The 17,853-nt window shown below is 41.8% G+C and overlaps 1 protein-coding gene across 2 annotated transcripts in view; it reads left to right on the top strand.

Moving 5' to 3' along the window:
* The window catches only part of LOC102183842 (ATP-binding cassette sub-family A member 17), an 84,741-nt gene that overhangs the window by 32,671 nt on the left and 34,217 nt on the right, over positions 1–17,853 (top strand). For both annotated transcript variants that reach the window (XM_018040917.1, XM_018040918.1), the window contains 5 exons: positions 3,062–3,216; positions 7,992–8,147; positions 8,230–8,440; positions 12,073–12,223; positions 16,571–16,669. In XM_018040917.1, coding sequence (XP_017896406.1) covers positions 3,062–3,216; positions 7,992–8,147; positions 8,230–8,440; positions 12,073–12,223; positions 16,571–16,669 — 772 coding nt within the window. The remainder of the gene's footprint in view (positions 1–3,061; positions 3,217–7,991; positions 8,148–8,229; positions 8,441–12,072; positions 12,224–16,570; positions 16,670–17,853) is intronic.

Here is a 17,853-nt window from a genome sequence, read left to right on the forward strand (position 1 = left end):
AGTAGACTGTTTCTCATAGTGGCTGTACTAATTTACAGGGTAGTAAGTGTAGAAGGGTTATCTCCTTACCCTCACCAGCATTTACTATTTGTAAATTTTTCGAAGTTAAGATGGCCATTTTGACTTGTGTAAGGTAATACTTTGTTGTGGTTTTGCTTTGTATTTCTCTAATAATTAGCGATATTGAGTGTCTTCTCATATGCCTGTTAGCCATCTATATGTCTTCTTTGGAGAAATGTTTATTTAGATTTTCTGCCCATTTCTTGATTGATTTTTTATATTAATCAGTGTAAGTTACCTGTATATTTTAGAAACATTAATCCCTCGTCGATACATCATTTGCAAATATTTTCTTCCATTCCGTAGGCTGTCTTTTTGTTTTGTTTGTGGTTTTCTTTGCTGTGCAAAAGCTTTTGGATCCCATTTGTCTATTTTTGTTTACATTTTTCTTGCCTTAGAAGACAGATCCAAAAAAGTTATGATTTATGTCAAAGAATTTTCTGTTTTCTCTTAGGAGTTTGAGAGTAGCCAGTCTTACATTTAGTTCTATTTTGAGTTTATTTTTGTGTATGGTGTGAGAAAATGTTCCAGTTTTATTCTTTTACATGTAAATGTCTCAATTACCTCACCACCAGTTACTGAAGAGACTCTCTCTTCTACATTGTACATTCTTGCCTCCTTTGTTGTAGATTAATTGACCATAAGTGCATGAATTTGTTTCTGGCTTTCTATCCTGTTCCGTTGATGAATGTGTCTGTTTTCATGCCAGTATCATACTGTTTTGATTATTGTAGTTTTGTAGTATAGTGTGAAGTCAGGAAGCATGATTCCTCCTATTCCATTCTTCTTTATCAAGATTGTTTTGGTGATCCAGGTTCTTTTGTGTTTTCATACAAATTTAAACCGTCTTTTTGTTCCAGTTCTGTGAAAAAAAAAATGCCATTGGTAATTTGATATGGATTGCATTGAATCTGTAGGTAGCCTTGGTAGTTTGATCATTTTAACAATAATAATGCTTCCAATCCAAGAGCACAGTAAATCTTTACATCTGTTGGTGTTGCCTTCCATTTCTTTCATCAGTATCTTACAGTTTTCCAGATTCAGATTTTTTATTATCTCCTTCAGTTCAGTTCAGTTGCTCAGTCATGTCTGACTCTTTGCAACCCCATGAATTGCAGCACGCCAGGCCTCCCTGTCCATCACCATGTCCCAGAGTTCACTCAAACTCATGTCCATCGAGTCAGTGATGCCATCCAGCCATCTCATCCTTTGTCGTCCCCTTCTCCTCCTGCCCCCAATCCCTCCCAGCATCACAGTCTTTTCCAATGAGTCAACTCTTCGCATGAGGTGGCCAAAGTATTGGACTTTCAGCTTTAGCATCATTCCTTCCAAGGAACACCTAGGACTGATCTCCTCTACAATGGACTGGTTGGATCTCCTTGCAGTCCAAGGGACTCTCAAGAGTCTTCAACACCAGAGTTCAAAGACATGAATTCTTCGGTGCTCAGCTTTCTTCACAGTCCAACTCTCACATCCATACATGACTACTGGAAAAACCATAGCATTGACTAGACAGACCTTTGTTGGCAAAGTAATGTCTCTGCTTTTCAATATACTATCTAGGTTGGTCATAACTTTCCTTCCAAGAAGTAAGCGTCTTTTAATTTCATGGCTGCAACCACCATCTGCAGTGATTTTGGAGCCCCCAAAATAAAGTCTGACACTGTTTCTACTGTTTCCCCATCTATTTGCCATGAAGTTATGGGACCAGATGCCATGATCTTCGTTTTCTGAATGTTGAGCTTTAAGCCAACTTTTTCACTCTCCTCTTTCACTTTCATCAAGAGGCTTTTTAGTTCCTCTTCACTCTGCCATAAGGGTGGTGTCATCTGCATATCTGAGGTTATTGATATTTCTCCCAACAATCTTGATTCCACTTGTGCTTCTTCCAGCCCAGCGTTTCTCATGATGTACCCTGCATATAAGTTAAATAAGCAGGGTGACAATATACAGCCTTGACGTCCTCCTTTTCCTATTTGGAGCCAGTCTGTTGTTCCATGTCCAGTTGTAACTGTTGCTTCCTGACCTGCATACAGGTTTCTCAAGAGGCAGGTCAGGTGGTCTGGTATTCCCAACTCTTTCAGAATTTTCCAGTTTATTGTGATCCACACAGTCAAAGGCTTTGGCATAGTCAATAAAGCAGAAATAGATGTTTTTCTGGAACTCTCTTGCTTTTTCGATGATCCAGCAGATGTTGGCAATTTGATCTCTGGTTCCTCTGCCTTTTCTAAATCCAGCTTGAACATCTAGAAGTTCACGGTTCACATGTCGGTGAAGCCTGGCTTGGAGAATTTTGAGCAATACTAGTGTGTGAGATGAATGCAATTGTGCAGTAGTTAGAGCATTCTTTGGCATTTCCTTTCTTTGGGATTGGAATGAATACTGACCTTTTCCAGTCCTGTGGCCACTGCTGAGTTTTCCAAATTTGCTGGCGTATTGAGTGTAGCACTTTCACAGCATCATCTTTCAGGATTTGAAACAGCTCAACTGGAATTCCATCACCTCCACTAGGTTTGCTCGTAGTGATGCTTTCTAAGGCCCACTTGACTTCACATTCCAGGATGTCTGGCTCTAGGTGAGTAATCACACCATCATGATTATCTTGGTTGTGAAGATCTTTTTTGCATAGTTCTTCTGTGTATTCTTGCCACCTCTTCTTAATATCTTCTGCTTCTGTTAGATCCATACCATTTCTGTCCTTTATCGAGCCCGTCTTTGCATGAAATGTTCCCTTGGTATCTCTAATTTTCTTGAAGAGATCTCTAGTCTTTCCCATTCTGTTGTTTTCCTCTATTTCTTTGCATCTGTTTCTACTACCCCTAAATGTCCCTGTACACGGTCATGGAACATATACTCCTTGAAAGCTGCTGACTGTGACATGAAACGTAGGATAGTATGTGTAAGAGCAGCAGACAAAGCAGGGGGCCTCAGTAAGCCTTTGCACCGTTGTGGCTCTAAATGACAATAACTTTAGGATGTTATGTCTTCCACTTGCTTCTAGGACTTATTACTCCTTCAAGTGGACAGGCATTTATCAATGGATATGAAATTTCTCAAGACATGCTTCAAATCCGGAAGACCATGGGCTGGTGCCCCCAGCATGATATCTTGTATGATAACTTGACTGTAGCGGAACATCTTTATTTCTATGCTCAGGTGAGTCATTGGGTGATAGACTTGGTTTCCTCTGTATCTATTTTTAAGGATGGTAAGATAACTCACAACTTTCTGACTCAACCTCAGAGGGACTTGAAGCCCCGTATGGACACTATTCCCTAAACATTCAGGAAGAGGAAGGGGTGTGGCATTTAAGATCTTTGAATTGAAGAGTTTCTAGAAAGTATTGTTTTAGTCTAATTGTTTACTTTATTGATGAAATTCACATATCATAAAATTCACCATTTTGCTCATTTTGCAATATAAAATTCAGTAGTTTTAAAAACTACATTCACAGCACTCTCTAACTACAGAACATTTACATCTCCCTGAGAAGAAACCTGGATCCATCAATGGTCACTCCCCATTCTTCCTTCCCCCCAGCCCCTGGAAATCACTAATCTGCTTTCTGTCACTGTAGATTTGACTATTCTAAGTAGTTCATATGAGTGGAATCACACAAAATGTGACCGTCGACTGTGTCTGGTTTCTTTCACTTAATGTGTTCAAGAATTATCCATATTTCAGCATGTATCAATATTTCAGTCCTTTCAATGGCTGAATAGTGTTCCATTGTATGGAGCTGTGTGCCATGTCTTGGTTATCCATTCATCAGTCGATGGACTCCTGGGTTGTACCTTTTGGCCATGTGAATAATACCATGAATACGAGTGTTCAGGTTTTTGTTTAAACACCTAGTTTCAGTTCTTTGGAGTATACGCCTAGCAGTGAAATTCATGAGTCATAAGATCCACCTCTGCGTTTAACTTTTTAAAAACCTTTCTGAGGTACTTCCATTCTAGGTGCCATAAATTGATATCTCATGGTGGGTTTGATTTGCATTTCCCCAATGACTATAATGATATTAAGCATCTTTTCATTTGCTTATTGGTCATTTATTTATTTGGAGAAATGTCTACTAAAGTCCTTTGCCCATTTCTCAGTTGGGTTGCTTATCTCTTTGTAGTTTAGCTTTGAGAATTTTTAATGTGTTCTAGATGGTAGATCCTTATCAACTATATGATTTGCAAAAAACCTTCTCCCATTTCTGTGCATTTTCTTTTCCCTTTGTTGATAATGTCCTTTGATGCACAAAAGTTTTGAATTCTGATGAAATTCAATGTATCTGTATTTTCTTTACTTGTTATGCTCTTGATGTCGTATTTTAAAAAGCATTGCCTGGGATTTACACCTGTTTCCTTGTGAGAGTTTCATGCATTAGTTCTTACATTTAGGTCTTTGATACATTTTGAGCTAATTTTTAGATGGTGTGAGATAGAGGTCAGATTCATTCTTTTAGATGTGAGTATTCAATTGTTCAGCACCATTTGTTGGAAAGACCATTATTTCCCCATTGAATAGTCTTGGCACCTTTGTCAGAAATCAATTGACTGTAGATATGTGGGATTATTCCTAGACTCTCAACTCTATTTCATTGGTCTATGCATCTATCCTTATGCCAATACCACAATTTCTTAACTACTATAGCTTTGTAGTAAGTTTTAAACAATATTTAATTATTTATTTGGCTGTGCCAGGTCTTAGTTGAGGCATTTGGGATCTAGTTCCCTGATTAAACCTGGGCCCGCTGCATTGGGACCATGGGAGTTTTTGCCACTAGACCACCAGGGAAGTCCCTGTAGTAAGTTTTGAAATCAACGAATGTGAGTCCTTTTTTGTTTTCAAGATTGTTTTGCCTGTTCCAGGTCCCTTTCATTTCCATGTAAATTCTAGGGGCAGCTTTGCCCCTTGGACTCTTTATTCTTCTAATATGCTGCATCACTGCAGTGCAGTTCAGCACTAAGGATGGAGCCAGTGCTCGCTTCACACGCTACAGGCACAGTGCCCGAGGCCACGTCAGAAAACAGCCGCGCGCCTGGGCTCCCAACAAAGCACGGCCCGCAACCCGGCTACAAAGTCAGGAGTTTCCACTGACTCCTCAGCTTCACCAATTCACTAGGACTCACAGAACGCAGGATTATAGTATATATTATATGCATATATTATAAAGGATACATAAATCAGGACCAGCCGAAAGAGGAGACATGCAGGGTGATGTCTGGGAGGGTCCCAGATGGAAAGCTTCCATGTCTTAAGACTGCGTCACCCTCTTGGTGCATCACTATATAGAGGGTCGCTCACCTAAGCTTCACCCAAGTGTCTAGTTTTTATTGGAGTTTCATTACATAGGTTCATGAGTGAATCATGAACCTTGTGACTAAACTTAATCTGCACTTTCTCCCTCCTAGCAGATCGGGAGATCAGATTGATAACCTGGCTCAAAGTCCCAGCTCTCAAATCACATGGTTGATCTTTCTGGTATGATCAGCCAGGATCTTTATCAGTTCAGTAGCAGGTGTGACCTGAGGGTACTACCAGGAATAACAAAAACATCCCATCACTCCAAGGATTTAGAGGCTCCTCCCAGTAACTGGGGACAGACACCAGGCAGATTCTTTATTAGTTAATACTTATAATGATTCTTAATATATTGAACCTTTCTTGCATTCCTGGGATAAATCCCACTTGGTCGTGGTGTATAACCCTTTTAATATGCTGTAGTGGCTGGGCTGGAAGAAGCACAAGCTGGAATTAAGATTGCTGGGAGAAATATCAATAACCTCAGATATGCAGATGACACCACCCCACCCTTATGGCAGAAAATGAAGAACTAAAGAGCCTCTTGATGAGGGTGAAAGAGGAGAGTGAAAAAGTTGGCTTAGAACTCAACATTCAAAAACGAAGATCATGGCATCAGGTCCCATCACTTCATGACAAATAGATGGGGAAAAAGTGGAATCATTGAAAGGTTTTCTTTTCTTGGGCTCCAAAATCACTGCAGATGGTGACTGCAGCCATGAAATTAAAAGACGCTTACTCCTTGGAAGAAAAGCTATGACCAACCTAGATAGCATATTGAAAAGCAGAGACATTACTTTGCCAACAAAGGTCCATCTAGTCAAGGCTATAGTTTTTCCAGTGGTCATGTATGGATGTGAGAGTTGGACTGTGAAGAAGGCTGAGCGCCAAAGAATTGATGCTTTTGAACTGTGGTGTTGGAGAAGACTCTTGAGAGTCCCTTGGACTGCAAGGGGATCCAACCAGTCCATTCTAAAGGAGATTAGTCCTGGGTGTTCTTTGGAAGGACTGATGCTAAAGCTGAAAGTCCAATACTTTGGCCACCTTATGCAAAGAGTTGACTCATTGGAAAAGACTGTGATGCTGGGAGGGATTGGCAGCAGGAGGAGAAGGGGACGACCGAGGATGAGATGGCTGGATGGCATCACCGACTCGATGGACATGAGTTTGAGTGAACTCCAGGAGTTGGTGATGAACAGGGAGGCCTGGCGTGCTGCGATTCATGGGGTCCCAAAGAGTTGGACACGACTGAGAGACTGAAGTGAAGTGAAGTGAACTGAACTTAGTATTAATAAGTCATTTGTTTAGATGGTTCAAGATGCAAAAGCCAGGTCTTCCCTGGCAGTCAAGTGGTTAAGTCTCTGCCCTTTCACTACCAAGGGCCCAGGTTCAATCCCTGGTCAGGAAACTAAGATCCCACACGCCTCACAGCTTGTGGGAAAAAAGATGCAAAAGCCTTGTATCCCTTTCCCTGAAGGTAGTAGGTTTACTGTGTATCTTTATCATGTATAGTTTATGTATATATGATACCCCCCTTATTTGTGGGGGATTTGTTCCAAGACCACCAGTAGATGCCTGAAATCTCAGATAGTACCAAAGTCTATATGTCCTCTGTTTTTTTCCTGTACATGCAACGTATGACAAAGTTTAATTTATAAATTAAGCACAGCAAGACATTAAAAACAATCAATAAAATAGAACAATTATAACAATATACTGTAATAAAGGAGCTTTCCTGGTGGCTCAGATGGTAGAGAATCCACCTGCAATGCAGGAGACTCAGGTTCAACCCCTATGTCAATAAGATTCCCTGGAGGAGCAGATGGCCACCAACTGCAGTATCCTTGCCTGGAGGATTCCATGGACAGAGGAGCCTGATGGGCTGTAATAAAAGTTATGTGAATGTGATCTCTCTCTCTCAAAATATTTTATTGTACTGTGCTTAAAGGTGGCACTAGTGGTAAAGAACCCATCTGCCAATGCAGGAGATATGAGAGACATGGGTTTGATCCCTAGGTCAGGAAGAACCCTGGAGGAGGACATGGCAACCCACTCCAGTATTCTTGCCTGGAGAATCCCATGGACAGAGGGGCCTGGCAGCTACAGTCTGTGTAGTTGCAAAGTCAGACACGACTGAAGCGACTTAGCATGCACGCACCGTTCTTGTGATTTGAGATGGTAAGATGCCCATGTGAAGAGATGAAGTGAGGTGAAGGACTTCGGGCATTGTGACGCAGCTTTAGGCTCTTGACCTTCTGATGATTCATCAAAAGGAGGATCCAGGCTCCAGGCGATCCTGGATCATCGGGTCGTGGAAGTGTTGATGGTTGGATGTCAAAACCAGATGTCGATGGGTAGGGATCCTGAGCAGGACAGAGCAGCATGGCACACGATTTCAGAGTTCAAGACACTCAGAAGGGTGTGCACAATTTAAAACTTACAAGTTTATTTCTGTTAATTTTCTATTTAATGTTTTCAGACCATGGTTCACTGTGGGTAATGGGTAACTAAAACTGTGGAAAGAAAAATCTCAGATAAGGGAGATAAGGAGTTACTGCTCTACAAGCAAAATGCTTGTTGCACGCTCCCTGACCCCATTGGAAGCCCAGGCTGGATCTCCATCCCTGCCGTTTCAGCTGAAAGGCTTGCCGCGTCAGAAGTGCCCTGAGGAGGTCAAACGCATGCTGCACGTGCTCGGGCTGGAGGAGAAGCGGGACTCCCGGAGCAGGTTTCTGAGCGGCGGGATGCGGCGCAAGCTCTCCATCGGCATCGCCCTCATCGCGGGCTCCAAGGTAGGCCCGGGGGCCTGCGGCATGACCTGCAGCCCAGGCCGGGGCTCTGCCGTCCTCACGGGGCCGCCCCTCCGCCCTCCAGGTGCTGATGCTGGACGAGCCCACCGCAGGCGTGGACGCCGTCTCCAGGAGGGCCATCTGGGACCTTCTGCAGCAGCACAAGAGCGGCCGCACCGTCCTGCTGACCACCCACTTCATGGACGAGGCCGACCTGCTGGGGGACCGCATCGCCATCATGGCCAAGGGGGAGCTGCAGTGCTGCGGGTCGCCGCTGTTCCTCAAGGAGAAATACGGTGGGCGGGGCCGGGGGGCAGCCGGAAGTCCATCCGGCACGGGGTCTGCGTGGCTGGCCCAGGAGCGGGAGAAGGTGTCCACAGGTCACGTTCCCCGAGGGCCCCTGAGGTCAGGTGAGGAGCGGCCTTCTCTAGGCGGCCTGTCTGCTCCCTGTGGGTGGAGACCGAGGCCCAGGCGGAGGGGCTGTGAGAATGAGGAGGAGGAGAGTGGAAAGAATCTCTGAGACTTGGAGTCAGAAGGCCTGTGCCTGAGCTCCATGCTGCTAGTTTACACCTCCTTCATCCTTGTTACCAAGTTAGTTCATCATTTTGTAGCCTTAGTTTCATTTCAGTTCAGTCGTTCAATTGTGTCCAACTCTTTGCGACCCCATGGACCGCAGCACGTCAGGCTTCTCTGTCCATCACTATCTCCCGGAGCTTATTCAAACTCACGTCCATCGAGTCAGTGATGCCATCCAACCATCTCATCCTCTGTCATCCCCTTCTCCCGCCTTCAATCTTTCCTAGCGTCAGGGTCTTTTCAAATGAGTCAGCTCTTCACATCAGGTGGCCAAAGTATTGGAGCTTTAGTTTCAGCATCAGTCCTTCCAACGAATATTCAGGACTGATTTCCCTTAGGATGGACTGGTTGGATCTCCTTGCAGTCCAAGGGACTCTCAAGAGTCTTCTCCAACACCACAGTTTAAAAGCAGCAATTCTTCAGCTCTCAGATTTCTTTATAGTCCAACTCTCACATCCATACATGACTACTGGAAAACTATAGTTTTGACTAGACAGACCTTTGTTGGCAAAGTAATGTCTCTGCTTTTAATATGCTGTGTAAGTTGGTCATAGCTTTTATTTCAAGGAGCAAGCATCTTTTAATTTCATGGCTGAAGTCACCATCTGCAGTGATTTTGGAGCCCAAGAAAATAAAGTCTCTCACTGTTTGCATTGTTTCCCCATCTATTTGCCATGAAGTGATGGGACCAGATGCCATGAGCTTAGTTTTCTGAATGTTGAGTTTTAAGCCAGCTTTTTCACTCTCCTCTTTCACTTTCATCAAGAGGCTCTTTAGGTCCTCTTCACTTTCTGCCATAAGGGTGTCATCATCTACATATCTGAGGTTATTGATATTTCTTCTGGCAATCGTGATTCCAGCTTGTGCTTCAACCAGGCCAGCATTTCGCATGATGTACTCTGCAAATAAGTTAAGTAAATAGAGTGACAATATACAGCCTTGACGTACCCCTTTCCCAATTTGGAACCAGTCTGTTGTTCCATGTCCAGTTATAACTGTTGCGTCTTGACCTGCATACAGATTTTTCAGGGGGCAGGTCAGGTGGTCTGGTGTTCCCACCTCTTGAAGAATTTTCCACAGTTTGTTGAGATCCACACAGTCAAAGACTTTGGCATAATCAATAAAGCAGAAGAAAATGTTTTTCTGGAACTCCCTTGTTTTTTCAGTGATCCAGTGGATATTGGCAATTTGATCTCTGGTTCCTCTGCCTTTTCTAAATCCGGCTTGAACATCTGGAAGTTCATGGTTCACGTACTGTTGAAGCCTCACTTGAATAGTTTTGAGCATTACTTTGCTACCGTGTGAGATAAGTGCAATTGTGTAGTAGTTTGAGCATTCTTTGGCATTGCCTTTCTTTGGGATTGGAATGAAAACTGACCTTTTCCAGTCCTATGGCCACTGCTGAGTTTTCCAAACTTGCTGGCATATTGAGTGCAGCACTTTCACAGCATCATCTTTCAGGATTTGAAATAGCTGGAATTCCATTACCTCCGCTAGCTTTATTCCTTGTTATACTTCCTAAGGCCCGCTTGACTTCACATTCCAGGGTATCTGGCTCTGGGTGAGTAATCACACCATCGTGGTTATCTGGATCGTGAAGATCTTTTTTGTACAGTTCTGTGTATTCTTGACACCTCTTGTCAGTATCTTCTGCTTTTGTTAGGTCCATACCGTTTCTTTCCTTTATTGTGTCCATCTTTGGATGAAATATTCCATTGATATCTCTAATTTTCTTGAAGAGATCTCTAGTCTTTCCCATTCTATTATTTTCCTTTATTAAAATGAAGATTAAGAGACCTTGTTCCTCAAAGAGGGAGCTAATGCCTGCATAGGGCGAGTTGTTCTCTCCGCAGTGGGGTGCACTCCTGCTGGACATCTCGCCACAGACATCCCCCTCTTTTCCTGGCCCCTAGCCGTCTGGGTTTCCCTTTCGTGTCTCTGACTGTTCCTCTGCATCACTTCTACTTCTAGGCTTGGAAGTGCCCAGGTCACGTCACTATTTTTTCCCCTGCTCACTGACTTAGTGGTCTCATTCAGTGTCCTGACTTATACGTATCTGTGCTGAAAAATGTCTCTGCAGGACCTCTCAGCTGAACTCCAGATTTGTGTATCTAACTGCTTACTGTCCACACCCCTAGACAGTGAACGTATCTGTTGGACTGTCCATGGCTGATGCACAGCTGAACTCTAGCTCTTGACCAACACACCAGTTCACTCAAAGTAAAGGCAGCTCCATCCTTTTAGCAGCTTGGCCAGAATCTCAGGGCTCCCTGATCCTCTGCGTCTCATAGCCCATATCTGATCCATCTGCCAATCCCCGTGGCCTTGCCTTCCTCACCCCCTGGCCCAGCCTACTGTCTCCCTACCTGAATCATTGAAGTTGCTTCCAGCCCACAGCGGGCCTCTGGCCAACTTGTCAGAATGAGTGTGCTGCTCTGCTGCTCAGTCCACTGATGACTTCCCATCCCAGAAAGAAGGGTCGTGGGAGTTGCTCAAACGCCTTGCTTAGCCTGGTCCCGCTTCCCCAGCCATTTCTCCCGATATTCTTCTGCTTCCGCCTCAGGGCCCCCTTTCTGATCCGGGACATGGGCCTCCTCCTGCATCCCAGACCACATATCATCACGGCTCCTCCTCTTCCTCAGGTCTTCAGTACTTTCAGAGATATCACATTCTTAGTGAGGCCTTCCCCACCTTCAAAGTCATGATCCCCAATACTCTGTATCCCCTTCCTGTTCATCTTTCACCTTAGCACTTGTCACTAATATGGTCTTGATTTACTTATTTACCTTATCATATGTCTCACGTTCCTGTAATGAGAGCTCCTTGAGTGAGAGTAGGGATTTTTGACTGTTTGACCTGCTTCTATATACTCAATATCTAGAAAAGTGCCTGTCAGGTCATAAGAGCTCAGTGACTGTTTGTTGAGTGACTACAGTGCCAGCAATGTAGCAACAAGTGCTACTAGTAGCTTCTGAAAGAATATTTAGAATACCATAGGGTATGTCTCTCAAAACATAATTTAATTATGAAAGAGATACTTTTGTTCTTAACCTTAATGTTCAAGGTCTCTCTCTGCTCAATTTTCACTTCCCCACATTAGTTATCCCTTAAGCAGAGTGTTGCCTTTAATGCAGCCCTCCTTTATTTTGCCTAGTATTGCTAAATGCTGTTATCACCTCCCAACTATGGAGTCAAAGGAGAGACTCAAGAATAGTGTTACAGACTTTCCAAGGCAAATTCACCACAGCTCTCCAGCTTGTCTAACCTATGGAGCTGTCATGTTCTAGGCTATAGAACATTTAAGTGTAACTAAAAAGAGAAAAACCATTTCATGATCTCTTAAATGTTTCAGGTGCAGGATATTATATAACTCTGGTAAGAAAACCACGTTGTGACACAGAGAAGATTTCCCTTCTGGTTTACCAGCACATACCAAATGCAGTTTTCCAGTCTAGCATTGGAGAAGAACTGACATTTATACTTCCTAAAGAGAGCACGCACAGGTATGGACCTGAGAGGGCTGGAGTAATTGCTTGCATGTGCTCAGTGTTCAGTCATCTCTCCCACCCCTGTCCTCACCAAGGACTCTCAATTCTGTAATGGTTTGGATTTCTAGGCCTTTGATATTTCCTAGAAAGAAATCGGAGAAGGCAATGGCACCCCACTGCAGTACTCTTGCCTGGAGAATCCCAGGGATAGAGGAGCCTGGTGGGCTGCAGTCCATGGGGTCGCTAAGAGTTGGGCACGACTGAGCGACGTCACTTTCACTTTTCACTTTCATGCATTGGAGAAGGAAATGGCAACCCACTCCAGTGTTTTTGCCTGGAGAATCCCCGGGACAGAGGAGCCTAGTGGGCTGCCGTCTATGGGGTCGCACAGAGTTGGACACAACTGAAGCGACTTAGCAGCAGCAGCAGCAGAAAGACACCACACTCCAGCCAGAGTGCACTTGAAAATATAGGACTCTGTTGTTGTTTAGTCACTAAGTCACGTCTGACTCTTTTGCAGCCCCATGGACTGTAGCCCGCCGGGCTCCTCTGTCCATGGGATTTCCCAGGGAAGAATACTGGAGTGGGTTGCCATTTCCTTCTGCAGGGGATCTTCCTGACCCAGGGATCGAACCTGCATCTCCTTCATTGGCAGGAGGGTTCTTTATCATCTGAGCCACCAGGGAAGCCTTTTGATCATGTTCCCTCCCTCCTTAAAAACCCCTGATGGCGCCCAGCTGCTTTCAGATTAAAATAAAATTCTTTATGATGGCGTCAAAGGGGTCCTTGACTATGTGAACTCTAATTACAGGCACCCAAGTAACTGGGCTCAGATGAAAACTGTACTTGATTTTCCTTTATATTACAGTTGACCCTTAAACGACACAGGTTTGAACTGTGTGAGTCCACATATACCCGGATTTTTCAATAAATAGGTTACTATGGTACTACACTACCCCTCGTTTGGTTAAATCTGTGGATGCAGAACATTTGGATTTGGAGGGCTAACTATGAAGTTATAAGTGGATTTTCCATGTGGGGTGGGAGCCAAGGTCAGCCTTGTAATTATTTCAGACCTCAGACTTGTTGCCAACATGTCCGTCTCTCCCTCTCCTCAGTCCTCATGTTTCTTTCGGATAGGAATCTTAGTTATACTTCATTGAGAAAGTAAACACCATCCAACAAGTACTCTATTTATCCCTTTTAACAGACCTACAAGCTTGCTTTTTTCAACACCAGCTCAAGTACTCAGCCACTTGGTCTTAGGAGTTTGCTGGTTTGATTATTTCCTCTTTCATCTATGTCATCGACTTTTCTTCTTTGGCTCATGTCCATGAACATATTAGTGTGCTCTGGAGATGCACTGTCTTGAGCCTGCCTCTCTTTCCAGCCACCACTCCATGTCCTGTAACCCTGCGCAGCTGAAGCTCTCTAAAACTAGGTTAATCGTGTTGCCTGCTTTATCTCATTGCCCACGCATTACTCAGTCTACTTCACAGTGACTTTCACACCCTTCCATGCAAGCTGGAAAAATGCCTATTCAGGTCTTCTGCCCGTTTTAAAATTAGGTTGTTTGTCTTTTTGATATTGAGTTCAATGAGCCATTTATATGTTTTTGGATATTAACCCCTTATCAGTCACATACTATTTGCAAATATTTTCTCCCATTTCAGTAGCTAATCTTTGGGGGTTTTTTTTGTCAATAGTTTCCTTTGCTGTGCAAAAGCTTTTAAGTTTAATTAAGTCCCGTTTGTTTTTGCTTTTGTTTTCTTTGCCTTAGGATATAGGTCCAAAAAAATATTGTTATGGTTTATGTGAAACTGTGTTCTGCCTTTGTTTTCTTCTAGGAGTTTTATGATTTCTGGCCTTACATTTAGGTCTTAGTCCATTTTGAGTTTATTTTTGTATATGGTGTGAGACAGTGTTCTAATTTCATTCTTTTCATGTAGCTGCCCAGTTTACTTCTCAGCACAGCTTAACAAAGAGACTGTGTTTCCCCGTTGCCTGTTCTTGTCTCCTTTGTTGTAAACTGATTGGCTGTAGCTGCGTGGGCTTATTCTGGGGTCTCTGTTCTGTTCCACTGATCCACTTGTCTGTTTTGTGCCAATACCATACTGTCGCTTTATGTGATACTTCCAGCTCTAATCTTTTTTTTTTTTTTTCCTCAAGATGGCTTTGGCTATTCAGGCCCTCTTATGTTTCCATACAAATTTTAGAATTATTTGTTCTAGTTCTGTCAAAAATGTCATTGGTATCTTGATAGAGATTGCATTGAATCTGTAGATTGCCTTGGATTATATGGTCATTTTAACAATAATAGTTCTTCCAGTCTAAGAACAAGTGTATCTTTTTACCTCTTTGTGTTGTCTTCAATTTCTTTCATCAGTGCCTTATAGTTTTCTAAGTACTGGTCTTTTATCTCCTCAGGTATGTTTGTCCCTGGCTATAATGTTCTTTATGTGATGGTAAATGAAATTGTTTCCTTCATTCTCCTTTCTGATAATTTTTTGTAAGTGTACAGAGTTCTGTGTACAGAGCAGAATAATATAGAACAATAGAGTTCTGTATATTAACTTTGTATCCTTTAAATTTTACAAATTCATTGATGAGTTCTAGTAGTTTTTTTATGGCATCTTGAGGATTTTATACACATAGTATCATGTCACCTGAAAATGGAGACAGCTTTGCTTCTTCCTTTCCAATATGGATTTCTTCTATTTCCTTTTTTTTTTTTCTTCTTCTATTTCTTTTCTTGTCCAGTTGCTGTGGCCAGGACTTCCAAAACTATGTTGAATGAAAGTGGTGAGAGTGAGCATCTTTGTCTTGTCCCTGATCTTAGAAGAAACACTTGCAGTTTTTCACATCAAGTGTGATGTTAGCTGTGGGCTTATATGTGGCCTTTATTATGTTGAGGAACATTCATTCTATTCTCACTCTGTGGAGAGTTTTTGATGTAAATGGATATTGAATTTTGCCCAGAAATTTTTCCTTCATCTGTTGAGGCAATCATATGAGTTTTATTCTCTAGTTTGTTAATGTGGTGTATCACATTGATTGATTTGCAGATACTGAACCAAACTTTGCATCCTTGAAATAAATCCCACTTCATCATGGTATGTGAACCTTTTAATATGTTGTTGAATGCAGTTTGTCAATATTTTGTTCAGAATTTCCGCATCTATGCTCATCAGTGATATTGGCATGTACTTTTCTTTTTGTGTGTGATATCTTTGTCTAGTTTTGGTATCAGGGCCTTATAGAATGAGCTTGGAAGCATTATGTCCTCTGCAATTTTTTGAAGTAGCTTGAGAAGGATTTTTCTTCTCTAAATGTTTGGTAGAATTCACTTGTGAAGCCAGCTGGTCCTGGACTTTCGTTTGTTGGGAGTTTTTAAAAATTATTTCTGATTCAATTTCATTACTGATAGTTGATCTGTTCATATTTTCTATTTCTTCCTGGCTCAGTCTTGAATTTCTGTGAATTTGCCCATTTCTTCTTTATTGTCCATGTCATTGGTGTAGGATTGTTCATATACAGTTCTTATATTCCTTTGTGTTTCTGTGGTATCCATTGTAGCTTCCCCTTTTTCATTTCTGATTTTATTGATTTGGGCCCACTCTGTTTTTCTTAATGAGTCTAGCTCAAGGTTCATCAGTTTATTTATCTTTTCAAAGGAACTCCTCTTAGTTTCATTGCTTTTTTCTATTGTTTTTGGTCTTTATTCATTTCTGCTCTAATATTTATGATTTATTTCCTTCTACTAACTTTGGGATTTTTCTTCTTGTTGTTCCTCTAGGTTAAGTTTAGGTCATTTATTTTAAAATTTTCTTGTTTCCTGAGGTTGACTTGTATCACTATAAACTTCCATCTTAGACCTTCTTTCTTTTGCCACACCATGTAGATTTTGTATGATCATGGTTTCATTTTCATTTGAAGGTATTTTTAAATTTCTTCTTTGATTTCTTCAGTGACTCATCAGTTGTTTAGTAGCATGTTGTTTAGCCTCCATGTGTTTGTGGTTTTGCAGGGTTTTTTTTTCATGTAGTTGATTTCTAGTCTTACAGTGTTTTCGTCAGAAAAGATGCTTGATACAGTTTCAGAGATGAATTAATATTTACTATGCACCTGCAGTGTGCTAGGTGTATATTTGATTTATCCTTACAGAAAGTTTTGAAGTAAATGGTATTATTTATGCTCATTGTTCAAGTTCAGAGTCATGAAGCTCAAGAGGGACAGAATTGAGATTTGAACAAATATCTTCTTAACTCCATAGTCCATGCTTTTTCCTTTGTAGAAAGCCAAGGGTAATAAGGAGGGATTCAACTTCCACCTTTGATGAATAAAACTGCTCTTCCCTTCCAGGTTTGAAGCTCTGTTTACTGACTTGGAACTGAGGCAGGAAGAGCTGGGCATTGCCAGCTTTGGGGTCTCTGTCACCACTATGGAAGAAATCTTCATTCGGTAAGTGAATACAAAACCATAGATTCCAGGAATCTTAGGATTGGAAGGGTACTTAAACGTTGCCCAGTGTTTGAATCCTTTCTATAACATCCTCACTGAATAGTCTTCCAGCCTCTGACTAGTGCTTCCAATAACAGGGATATTCATTAGTGTAGAAAATATTGAATATAATATCATCCAACAAACATAATTTTAACATAAATTCCTAGGGATGAAAAGCAAAAAGTGGCATCATATCAGTTGGGATGCTTTTGACTCTAAGTAACTGATAACCCGAACTCGACTGGTTTAGACAATTAGGAAGGTTTATTATTTCATTTAAAATACCACTGAAACATGTTTATTATCATATGTGAAATAGATTGCCAGTCCCGGTTCGATGCATGAGACATGGTGCTCAGGGCTGGTGCACTGGGACGACCCTGAGGTATAGGATGGGGAGGGAGGAGGGAGAGGGGTTCAGGATGGGGAACACATGTACACCTGTGGCTGATTCATGTGAATGTATGGTAAAAACCACCACAATATTGTAATTAGCCTCCAATTAAAAGAAAAAAAAAGATCTCCCAAGGTAGGGCAGCTCTGGCATTGGCTGATTCATCCACCAAGCTATTTGAATGAAGCAGGAATGCTGGCTCAGTGCGAGGAAGGCTTTGAGAGGGCCTCCCTGGTAAACTACCCCGGCAGCCACACTGGGCCATAAAGTGGCAAGGAGACCAGGTCAGTATTATTTTACCCAGTCTGGTAATGTTTGTCTTTGAAATAGAATATGCAAGCTATTTATGAGTATTATTTATGATATATTAAAATTTATATCTATCATTTAAAAATATATAAATTTATTTATTTTAATTGAAGGCTAATTACTTTACAATACAATATATCTATCATTTTACCTTATATTTTCTACAAGTCCTGTTGAGTCTGTATGACATTCTCTCCCTTTTAAGGATTATTTTTTTCTCATTCTGTAGTTTCCTCCCTACCCCATACTAGTTGGAAACTATATATTCTTATTTTATTATTTTAATGGTAAGCCTAGATATTGAGATACACATAAGTAATTTATCAAAGTCTCAGGTGAAGTAATATCTTTACTCTGCTCCTGGAAAATATCAAGGCTTTGAAACACCTTAATTTTATTCACACACATCCTACCATTACCAACTTATACATTATACTAT

The sequence above is a fragment of the Capra hircus genome, chromosome 25, assembly GCF_001704415.2.
Source record: "Capra hircus breed San Clemente chromosome 25, ASM170441v1, whole genome shotgun sequence".
Classification (NCBI taxonomy): Eukaryota; Metazoa; Chordata; class Mammalia; order Artiodactyla; family Bovidae; genus Capra; species Capra hircus.